Source organism: Hordeum vulgare, chromosome 4H, assembly GCF_904849725.1.
Source record: "Hordeum vulgare subsp. vulgare chromosome 4H, MorexV3_pseudomolecules_assembly, whole genome shotgun sequence".
Classification (NCBI taxonomy): domain Eukaryota; kingdom Viridiplantae; phylum Streptophyta; class Magnoliopsida; order Poales; family Poaceae; genus Hordeum; species Hordeum vulgare.
In genome coordinates this window covers 591,578,915-591,590,190 of record NC_058521.1, presented here as the reverse complement: position 1 = coordinate 591,590,190, position 11,276 = coordinate 591,578,915, and the positions used below count along the sequence as shown (strand labels likewise).

Here is an 11,276-nt window from a genome sequence, read left to right as displayed (position 1 = left end):
ACCCGTGCATTTTTTTTGAGCATCAAAAACTTTATTCATCCCAGATCATTTACATAATGATGAGAAATAAAGCCAAGGACGACAGTTTCCTATCCTTCAGACTTGAGAGAACTAATACAATGTTTTCGCTAAAGCATCCGCGACCGAATTGGCCTCTCTACTACAGTGATCAAAAGTGATACTAGCAAACACCAATGTCAGGAGGAAACACTCGGCTATGATTGGCACGCCTGTTTCTATATAAGTGTTTGGATCAGTACAAAGGAGAATTCTATACAAAAGCTGAAATAGTACCCGTGCAATTTATGAAGCCGCATGGTCGAATTGTACAGCCCGTGGCGAGATAGCCCGGTGGGCTCGATCGTACGCGTTGCGATGGCGCGACGAGGCCCCACCCATCACCTGAAACATTTCCGGCCTGTTTCGCCAGCAAGTGCCGCGGCCCGGGGCCTTCCTTCGCATAGCCCAACCCGAGCGACCGTCCCTGGTGCGTCTCTCGTCTCACCACGAGCCGGAGAGACGGCGAGGAGGAGACAGATCATCCAAAACCCCAATCCCTGCAGGCCGCATCCACCACCCCGGCGAGCCAACCACCGCCACCGCCGGAGTCCCGCTTCCTCGCCGCCGCCCCCGCCACCGGCCCGCCCCGATTCGCCGCTCCCCCAGGTTGCTTCCGCCCGCCCCGCCCCGATTCGCCGCTCCCCCAGGTTGCTTCCGCCCGCCCCTCACAGATTCCCCCCTCCCCGTAAGTTAGGGCGCCCGCTTTCGACGCTCGACGCGACGCGGACCTCCCGCTCCCGTGTCCGCTGCTAGGGCAGAGCTCGGGGCGGACCCCGCGCGGCCATCTCGCGCCATTCTGACATCCCCGCTGGTGCGATTTGCAGGGAGGAGACCCGCGTGGTGGCGCCGACCGCTCTCCGCGCCCCCTCGGTCCTGCGATTATGCTCCCGGTGATCTAGGATCTCGCTGTTTCTGACGAGGCTGCTGGTCCGAGGGGCAGGATGAGCAGCAGAGCGCAGCAGGGCGAAAAGGGCTCCGAGTCGGCCGCCCGCACGAGGCCTCTGAGCATCCACGAGATCTTGCTGCGGCGGGAGAAGAAGGCCCTCGCGGAAGCTAAGAAGGCCGCCGCGGAAGCTAGGAAGGCCAGGGAAGAACTCCAGGACAATGATAAGGGTAAACCTAGTCACTCGGAACCGGGAAGAGGGCGCAAGAGCGGAAAGAATCTCAAGGATGTACCCGCCGAGGGTTCCAGAAAGGAGAGCGTGAGAGATGCGCCAAGGGAGGACCCCAAGAAGGATGATGTGCGGCGCACGTCTAAGGAGGGTTCCAGAAAGGAGGGCATTAGGGATGCGCCACGGGAGGAGTCCAAGAAGGATGATGTGAGGCGTGCGTCTAAGGATGGTTCGAAAATGGAGACCATTAGGGATGCATCAAGGGAAGACCCCAAGAAGGATGATGTGAGACATGGATTTAAGGAGAGTTCCAAAAAGGAGATCATTAGAGATGCACCAAGGGAGGTTTCCAAGAAGGAAAACTTGAAAGATAGGCCAAAAGATGGTTCTAAGGTGGATGACTTGAAAGATACACCAAAGGTTTCAAGGAAGGATGACCAAAGGGATGCAGCAAAGAAGGGCTCCAAAAATGAGAGGTCCTCAGGGAGAGATGACAGCCAGTCAGCTGGCAGAGACAAAGATGCTCATAAGTCGCATAAACATATCACAAGCATGAGAGGCCGGCCTGCTGAAAGCAAAGATGGAAACCATGGTGAGATCAGAGCAAGAAATGGTGATACAACAAGATCTTCTATCATGGAGAGGAGCGACAAGCTCCGGAATGAAGCAAAAAGGAAAATCCATGGTTTTGATGATGAAAAGACTTCATATGTTGATCGACCTGTGCTGAAGAAACATGATTCTGCGCGATCCCAAGTTTCCAAACACTATGACAGAAATGATGCAAGGAGAGAGTACGGGAAACCATACCATGAAGAGCCCAGGTTAAAAAGGAGAAGGTCAAGAAGCAGGGATCATGATCAAGGAAGGCGTGACAGATCTCTCTCACTATCCCCAAGGGAACAAAGGCGTAGCTACCATGGACACGATCATGGCAATTATCCTCCTGGAAGGAAGTATGCTGAAAACGATAGGCACAGAACATCTGATAACGTTGGGCAAGGTGGTGGGTCTTACCAGAGATATGAAAGTCGGCTTGGTGGCTACTCACCAAGGAAAAGGAAAACAGTGCCACAAGACGAACAATTGAGTACCACGATTACTCCACCAGTCATTCGATCATCAGAAAAGAAACCAGTCACGTGGGATCAGCCTCCTGCAGCAGCAGACCAATCTATTTTCTTCACCAATTTGCAGCCAATTGTTAGTCAAACCTCTTCTGTTTCAGTCAGTTTTAGCGCACCAAAGCAGAACCCTGCTACTGCACTTGATACTATATTGTCAGGGAATAGTTCGTCTGTTGATTCTGTCCAGCTAACGCAAGCAACACGCCCACTTAGGAGGTTGCACATTGAGAATTTAGCTAGTTCAGCTTCAGAGGATGCGTTGATTGGTTGCTTGAACGACTTCTTGCTGTCAACGGGTGATATTAACCGTATCCAGAGGTCTAAACAACCATGCCTCAGTTGTACGGTGAGTGATCTGCCACCTCGCCCGTTGGTTGTTCATATTACTTTGCCCCATTTTCTTCGCATCATTTATCCACATCCTATGTTCCTTCAATGCAGATAAACAAGGAAAAACGCCAGGCATTTGTTGAATTTCTTACACCAGAGGATGCTACAGCAGCTCTTTCTTTCGATGGAAGATCTTTCAATGGGTCTACTCTGAAAATTAGACGTCCCAAAGAATATATTGAAATGGCAGTAAGATCTCCATCCCTTTCGCATCTCTTGTTCTCAATTGATGGTTTTACCATTTCCATTAATTGCTTGGGTGTTGGTTTGATCTAGATGATTCTCAATTTTAATTTTTTCAAGTGTTATCCGCTGCAAGAATTTGTCAGCTGTTTCATTTCCCTCTTCCATTCGGAACCTATTAGTTTAGAGAATTTCGACTTCACAAGGCATTTATTGCTTCTGTTCTAGGTTACCTTTCAGTAATTCATTTATCCTTTAATGTACTGTCGTGTGGGCTGAAGAAACATCTTAACAATATTACGATTTATTAGTAACCTGTCTTCATACTGGACCTGTGTGGTGTTCTAAAGCGCAACTATGAATCTGGTTATGTACGGTATAACATACCGTACACATTTTTAGGATAGAAGACCAGCGTTGTTGTTCCACTGTAGTTCTGTATTTTCTTGTTTGTGTTGCATGAACTACGAACTTTGGATTGAGCATTTCATTCTGCATGTAAATGATTAGGTGTTAATGTTGATGTTCCTGATTTCTACTCTCTCTCATATGGCAGGCTACTGATTGCTTGACTTAGTTTATCATCAAATCTTCTACGCGCCTCATATTTCTCCTAGTTTATATTCAATACATGCCATATCTGTTTCCTTTAGTTGTTTGCAGTTCGTAATATTTCAGAAGCTTCCTGCATGTATGGAGTTTATTTTTCAGCTAAATGACTTGCCTCAACTTGCACATGTTCTTTCCATTCTATGCTTGGATACCTTCTTTAACTGCTAAGCACTGGCATTTCAAGCACCACCGTTGTACTAAATGGTATGGTTTCATAGGGAAGAAGCTCTTTGGTCCTCATACATTCTATCACTCAAAGCTGTCTAACCACCAAATGGCTCAGTAATGAAATCATAGCAAAAACATTATGATGTCATAGTTCCTCTTTGCTTTCAGTTTTTGCATTTTCAACATTGTAGTGCCTTGTCCATAGTTTGTGTATTATCAGCGCTATGATTAATGTTGTTATGGTGAACTCTTGATCCAGTGCTCTTATCAACTATTCCAAGTAAGATTTGCTGATTAATATGGTTATTGAGTGTCATGTTCATTTCTATTCGCATGTTTAACCCTTAGATATGCATGTTTTCTTGTATCTTTTGTATGCAAAGTAGCTGAGAGTAGTTATTTCAGATATATATTCATGGTGCAAAAAATATTTATAGTTGCTGGTTTGGATTTACTCATCGCATATATTTGTATCCTTCGGGAAGTTTTTGTCTGATGGGCATGTTGGAATCTCTTAAATAGGGTATTTTAATTGGGTGTGTCATAATTCACGTTCAGGATCGTGAAGCAAAGGAATTGTAAAGCAGGCTTCCAGATATAGTGCCTGTATTCTATGACTGCCACTTCTTCCAAAATTCATTGGTTGCTGATTACAATGCTGGCAGAATGCCTATGGTGGTCAGTTCACGGAAAAATAGGAAGACAGTTTGTACAACATGGTTCAAGTAAATATATTATTAGTGAAGATTTGAGCATGATGATTGTTAATCATAATCATCCAATCTTGGTTCCAAATATTTATGATCTTAATTCATGACAATATGAACGGATTGTGGTATCATGAGCTGTCATTTTTTTAATTACTCTGCATATAGTTTAGCGTGACATTTAAATTTACTCTGCTCTTGTTCACCATACCATGTTCCTGCTCAGCATATTTCCTGGACCAGATGATAAAATATTTAGCCCCTCTACTTTGTCGGGTTTAGTTTGGAATCTTTATTACTCTCAAAAGGACCCAGTAACTCAAAAGGATCCAATAACTCTGTGTTTGTACCACTGTTTTTGTTTTTTTAGATTAAGGCAGCTCTTTATTTATAACAACGATTAAGCTGACAACATACTGGATACATCCAGGAACACAAAGTCGGTAGACCAACGATCAGAGAGCTCACTCAATCTTGCCAAAAAGTGAGACACCTTATTTGCACTACGACTAACATGAACAAAACTATAGAAAAAACAATGTTTGGACAACGACTTGATTTCAGCATCAACCACACCTAATGTGTGTGTGTGTGGGGGGGGGATACAAGTAGGTGAATATGACCTCTAAGGACTATGAGTTATAGAAGGATCAAATATACCCAAGTCAATAAGAAACCGGTCTATTTGGCCTATGTAGAATACAAGGATCAAGGTGAGCCCAGGACCCGGAGGCAACTAAAGGGATTAAATATGCCACAATCCCCTTATTTATAAATTCTGTTTTAGCCGTCTCATTGTTAGAAAACTCTATAGTAAGATGTCAGAACATTTGTTTGATGGAATTTAACCTGCATCCAGTGTGATTTTGATGTTATAGCCGCACTGGTGATTTTGGTGATTCGGTTAATCTTGTTTTCAACTGCACTTTTATAGTATGCTTATGAATTAAGATGTCTTTAAAGTTTAATACTTACCGTTATATTCACATTTCTAAGTTTTCTGCATGGACATGCTTTGGTATACTTGCTGTTTGCACCATTTGACCTATTTGAGTATTGGAAAGGGCAAATTACCCCTAGTATTATTATCAGTCACCCTTAACTGTCCATGATGTCAATGATGTCATTGTTATCTACTCATTTGGCGATATGTTTGCCACCTAACGTACGAAGGAGCCAAACTTGATTAACACTAATTGTTTTATAATGTGAGTTTCTGCTTTCCTGTCCAAAACTATTGCTGGCATACTTTTAGCAGCTTTGTGTTAAAGACATTATTAATAATTTTTAGGCTTCATTCAGTATATTTTGTTATAGTGTATATGTGGATTGTCTAGCTCTTTCCATCAGTTCGGACTTTTGGTTGTGTTGGCTAGTGCATGAAGCTTAACATGGTATCAGGGCCTAAGGTTTTGAGTTGTCCTGCCTTTCGCAGTTTATTCAAAAATTGCCGTCGCCCCGTATTTGTCCACGTATAGGCCTCTTGAGCCATACCTCTGAGTCTGTCCACGTGTTGACTTTCCGTGTCACACGTGAGAGGGGGTGTTGAAGTGTATATGTGGATTGTCTAGCTCTTTCCATTAGTTTCGACTTTTGGTTGCGTTGGCTAGTGCATGAAACTTAACATATTTGAGAAAATTATATATATCGGTTGGCCCACAAGTTAAGTCCGTCTTGTTGAACTGGACAGCAGAATTATATCGCTGAATGCAAAACATCACTCTCTTACATAAAGCGGCCCCAAGAGTATTTAATGCGAAACCACATCTGTGTTTTATTTGCATGCTACAAACTGCTGTGTTTTTACTATCGTGTTTTTTAATGTGAATTGTCTATTGTATATGATTTCTACAGCTTTGAAGTAGATTATGGTTTCTGAAACCTTTGTTTATTGCACTTTTAATGTTGTGACACACCGTTTGTTCTCTGCAGCATGTTGCTCAAAAGAAGCCCGTGGAAGAAGGTATTAAAGAAACATCTGATGTTGTTGCAGATTCACCACACAAGGTAACTTGCAAAGTTAGAGATGCTTCTTTCTGTTTTCAACTTACTAGAATCTGAGCGATTGTATTTACAAAGAGAAATGTGGCCAAAATGTTTTCACAAATTTTTCCTTGTCGATATCATACTCCCATCCCCAGATATATGATAAAATTGGGGTGGTGGTTCAAATTCGTTGAGCAAGAAGATTCGACCAATAATTATTTACCTTCTCATGTGTTGGTCTCACCTTGTAATTTTGCAGATTTTCATTGCTGGTATTTCTGGTGTTCTTTCATCTGAGATGGTAATACAATTGTGTCATCAGTATATGTCCGTCATATGTGGCTCTGCAAAGAGCCGGCCGTTGAAGTATACGTTCCTGACATTTAGTATGCCTTTCCCACTCTTCTTTCAGCTCGTGGAAATTGTTAGTTCATTTGGCAAGTTAGCTGCATACCACTTTGTTTGTAGTGAGGACCTTGGTGGGCGATGTGCATTTCTTGAGGTATGGAACTCGTGTTACATCCAAACTAAGGCTTGTGATATGAATATAAAATCAGCATACTTATCTGTGACAAATTTGGTGGAACAGTATATTGATCACTCCGTTACAAACAAGGCATGTGCTGGCCTCAACGGTATGAAGCTTGGCGGGTGCATCCTGACTGCTGTTCAGGTTTTTCCCAATCCTCTCGAGGTGCAACCATTTTCATGCCCATTCATGTAGTGTCATGTATCCATTTCAGTATTTGTATTGAGTCATGCTGCTCCATTGAATTCCAGGTTCGCAATGAAGCTTCCGCATTTTATGGTATTCCTGATAGTGCTAAAGCGCTTCTTGAAGAACCAACAAATGTCCTGCAGCTAAAAAATGTGGTATGCCACAGTTTTGTCCCTGCTTCATTATGGTTTCTGTAAAAATTAATTATTTTCACATCAAAACCATTGGTTACCTATTTTTCTCCCTACTAGATTGACACTGCCGTTATCATTACCAACCAAAAAATTTGTTAACACCTACGAGCTATTCATCATGCCATGAATGGTTAAAATGATACAGCAGTATTCTGTCCTCTCACCAATCTGTGGTATTGTTGTAGTTATAAAACACAAGTATCAAACCCTTTTCACATTCTGAAGTTTGTACACTTGTCAAGTGTTGATGAACGTGCTATTTATGTAGTTTGACCGAGAAGAGTTTTTGGCACTTTCAAAACCTGAGCTGGAGGAAATATTGGAAGACGTACGCATGGAGTGTGCAAGGTATAACATTCTGTTACTTCATGCTTTACTCATTGTTGTGGCTAGTATAGCTTACATTATGCACGAGATTGGCAGGTTTGGAGCAGTCAAATCCATAAATATTGTAGAGTATCCCGCTAGCAGTGACAGCATTACTGAGGATGTCCTAGTTGAGCCCAAAGATGAACCAGTAAAGCTTGAGCCCCCTGAATGTCGTACCAATGATAACTGTGCGGAGACTGGAACAGATTGCTCTTTACCAAGCAGGAGCATAGTAGTTCCTTCCAATCCTAGGGAAATTACAGGTGTCGATGGTATTTCTGCGTTCCAGGATCACAAAGAGCCTGACACACTTCGTGAGTTTGATCTGCCTGCAGCGGCAGATCAGTATACCGACCTAGATGACAGCCATGCTAGAGCTGCTGGCCTCACAATGGATCGACAAATGGAGTCCGATCATATGGATGCTATGCAGGTTGATCAAGATGCTACTGCAGTGGGTGACATCCATGCTAGAGCTGCTTGCTCCACAGTGGATCAACAAACGGAGGCCGATCATATTGATTCTATACAGGCTGATCAAGATGCCATTGCAGTGGTTGACATCCATGGTAGAGCTGCTGACCCAACAGTGGATCAACAAACGGAGGCCGATCATATGGATTCTACACAGGCTGATCAAGATGCTACTGCAGTGGGTGACATCCAAGCTAGAGCTGCTGACCCCACAGTAGATCAACAAACGGAGGCTGATCATATGGATTCTGTGCAGGCTGATCAAGATGCTACTGCAGTGGGCGACATCCAAGCTAGAGCTGCTGACCCCACATTGGATCAACAAGTGGAGGCTGATCATATGGATTCTATGCAGGCTGATCAAGATGCTACTGCAGTGGGCAACGTCCAAGCTAGAGCTGCTGACCCCATATTGGATCAACAAACAGAGGCCGATCATATGGATTCTACACAAACTGATCAAGATGCTACTGCAGTGGGCAACGTCCAAGCTAGAGCTGCTGACCCCATATTGGATCAACAAACGAAGGCCGATCATATGGATTCTACACAAACTGATCAAGATGCTGCTGCAGTGGGTGAAGATAGTTTAGGAGAAGGACATGCAGGCCCAACAACTTTGGAGACCTGTGGTTCTACTACACCTGGAGATGTGGCGGGGAGATCCGAAACTGAGAATGAGCAACAAAGCACTGATGATGTGAGTGAAAGCGGTGCAGAAAAACTACCTGTGGCTGACACCAGAGACGATGCTCCGACCAGAGACGATTCTCTGGTTTCAGACACCATCGTGCCGGAAGCTGGCTCTATACTGGTGGAGTTCATGCGGAAGGAGGCTGCATGCCTGGCCGCACATTCCTTACATGGACGCAGCTTCGGCGACAGGACCGTGTCTGCTGGATATGCCCCGCATGATCTCTACTTGCAGAGGTACCCGAGGTGATTTCCGCCGTGACGATGAGATCCCCATGTTCTGATGATACCTGATGCTTGCGTATGTAACAGAAACACATAGGACAGGTCTTGTAGTTTTGATCTTTTGGATGCGTCAGTCAAGTAGCTTCGGATCAAGATGATGTACCGTTAGTTGGGAGGTAATCTAGTAGGAGACCCATAGCAGAAGCACTTTTGGGCTGAAGACAGTGGGATAACCACTGGCCTATAACATTTTTGTTGTGAATTTGATACCTGTATTTTTGCAGTGAGGGGAAAGTACCAGAATATACACTTGTAATCTTTGCTGTTGATTTGGGTTCCATGGGTGGGTGTGAGGCTCTTTTATTATATACAAACACTTATACTGTCTCCCCATTTTGTTCAACGATCATATCATTCAAAATGGTAATTTTCATTCACCATTTTAGGCATGATGCATCCATAATTGGTAGTAGAACAGGTGGAACTTCATATTTGCCATTTGTATTAAATTTGCGAAATGTGGATCTCTATGCATTGCCGACTTCCATAGTCTCACCCCCATGCACGAGATTAGTTTTGTGTGTTTTTTATTTCATCGTGAGGTGCTCCCGGTGCACATCGGCCGTTGGATCGTGGATGAGATGGACAACATTTGTTCAATGCAAGTTTTGCAGAAAACCCCCAAACATTTTCGAAATGATGCTTGGGTCCACATTCCGAGAATGCTGCCCGTTGGATGACGATCCAACGGTCGAAATGCATCGGGAGCACCTAAGATGATGTGCTACCGGAGCACCTGATATTCTCCCGGCTTCCCGCAGCTTTTCACTTAAAACCGAAGGGTCATAGCGAATTGCACCTATTATTTGGTCATATTTACATCAAAACTACCATCGCGCCTAGGCCCGCGTCCAACCAGCCCCGAAAAGCGGACCCACTCGCACTCGCGACAGCTCGACCTTTCCACTCGATCGCCCTCAATCTCACTTCGACAGGAAGGCTATGGTTCCTCCCAGCCCCCCGGGCCGCACGTCCCCGGCTCCTGTGCTCCTCGGCGCGGCTACTTCGATGATATTGCCTTCGGGTAGGGCCCCATCTCCCTCCATTGCACCCCTTCCACCCCAGTCTCCAGCAACATTGTCGGTCGGGCAGGCCACCATCCCACTCCGACTGTCGTCCTACTCCGGTCAACGCCAGTCCACTCCGACTGACAGACCCCACCCCTGCCCTCCCCCTAGTCCGTGGCCTTCACCCGGAGCATGAGCTCGTCCAGCAAGGTGAGCTCCTTTATTCTTTGCAATTTTTCATTTATGACGTCTTCATCTTGATGCTATGAGGTGCTGTAGATGTATGATGTGTTGATTGAGCGTTTGTTGTGCCAAGTATATGGCACTATGATGTATAAATTTTGATATGGATGTGCTTTGACCTGACTCTGGTTGTGCCAAGTAGTATTAGATGGTTGCCCTCTGGTTGCTACCATTGTTTTTTGCATTAGAACAAACGTATTGATAGCCTGTGCATATGTTAAGGGCATCTCTAGCCGTTCGCCCCCAAGGTTTGAAATATCGCCTCCTGGGGGCTAACCATCGATATTTTTGCTGTGGGAATGCTCGGGTTCCCAGCCGCCGCCCCAAGTTCGCCCCGAGTCGTTGATTTCAAACTGAAATTCTGCCCAAATTCGGCGGAAATTACTCAATTTGGACGAAATATAGACAATTTCATTCATACTTATACAAACTTAAAACATACATAAAAACTTCAAAAAATTACGCCGTTGTCGCTTAGAGCTTAGTTCATGCCGAGGAGCTTGTAGAAGGTTGTGTAGTCGCCGTCGTCGTCGCTCGGTGGGTCGCCGTCGTCCCTGCTGTAGCCCTGCTCTAGGTCACCACTGTACCTGGGCAGAAGTAGCACTATACCTGACAAGTTGGGTTGGTATAGTACAGATCAATCCTTAGAAGACAGATCAGACTAGGAGAGATAGAATTCCCAAGCAGAATTTACTTGGGCAAACACACTGCACAATCCAACTTTTGAGAAGTTGGATCGAATTATCACTAATGTGGAATGGGAGCAGAAATTCCCTCTGGTGACAGTTCGAGCATTGCAGAGAGCGATTTCCGATCTTACCCCATTACTTGTTGATTCAGGGGAAGCAACACACGTGGGTAACAAGAACTTTTTCTTTCAAGTTAGCATGGTTTGAGAGAGAGGGATTCATGGAAATCATAGCTAGAGAATGGGCTAGGGCCACAGGG

At 44.7% G+C, this 11,276-nt stretch overlaps 1 protein-coding gene across 4 annotated transcripts; it reads left to right on the top strand.

Annotated features, from left to right (window-relative positions):
* Positions 1–529: 529 nt before the first annotated feature.
* Positions 530–9,405, top strand: LOC123449835. Of its 4 annotated transcripts, none has more exons than XM_045127178.1 (10): positions 530–707; positions 885–2,645; positions 2,741–2,878; positions 6,292–6,366; positions 6,605–6,646; positions 6,758–6,847; positions 6,935–7,018; positions 7,126–7,218; positions 7,526–7,605; positions 7,681–9,405. In XM_045127178.1, the coding sequence occupies exons 2-10, from the start codon at positions 1,002–1,004 to the stop codon at positions 9,041–9,043; spliced, it is 3,609 nt and encodes a 1,202-aa protein (XP_044983113.1). In that variant the 5' UTR covers positions 530–707; positions 885–1,001; the 3' UTR covers positions 9,044–9,405. The 4 variants fall into 4 exon arrangements, with proteins under 4 accessions (XP_044983113.1, XP_044983109.1, XP_044983111.1 ...); XM_045127174.1 differs by having other exon boundaries at positions 6,935–7,039; XM_045127176.1 differs by having other exon boundaries at positions 568–666; positions 6,935–7,039.
* The last annotated feature ends 1,871 nt before the right edge of the window (positions 9,406–11,276 follow it).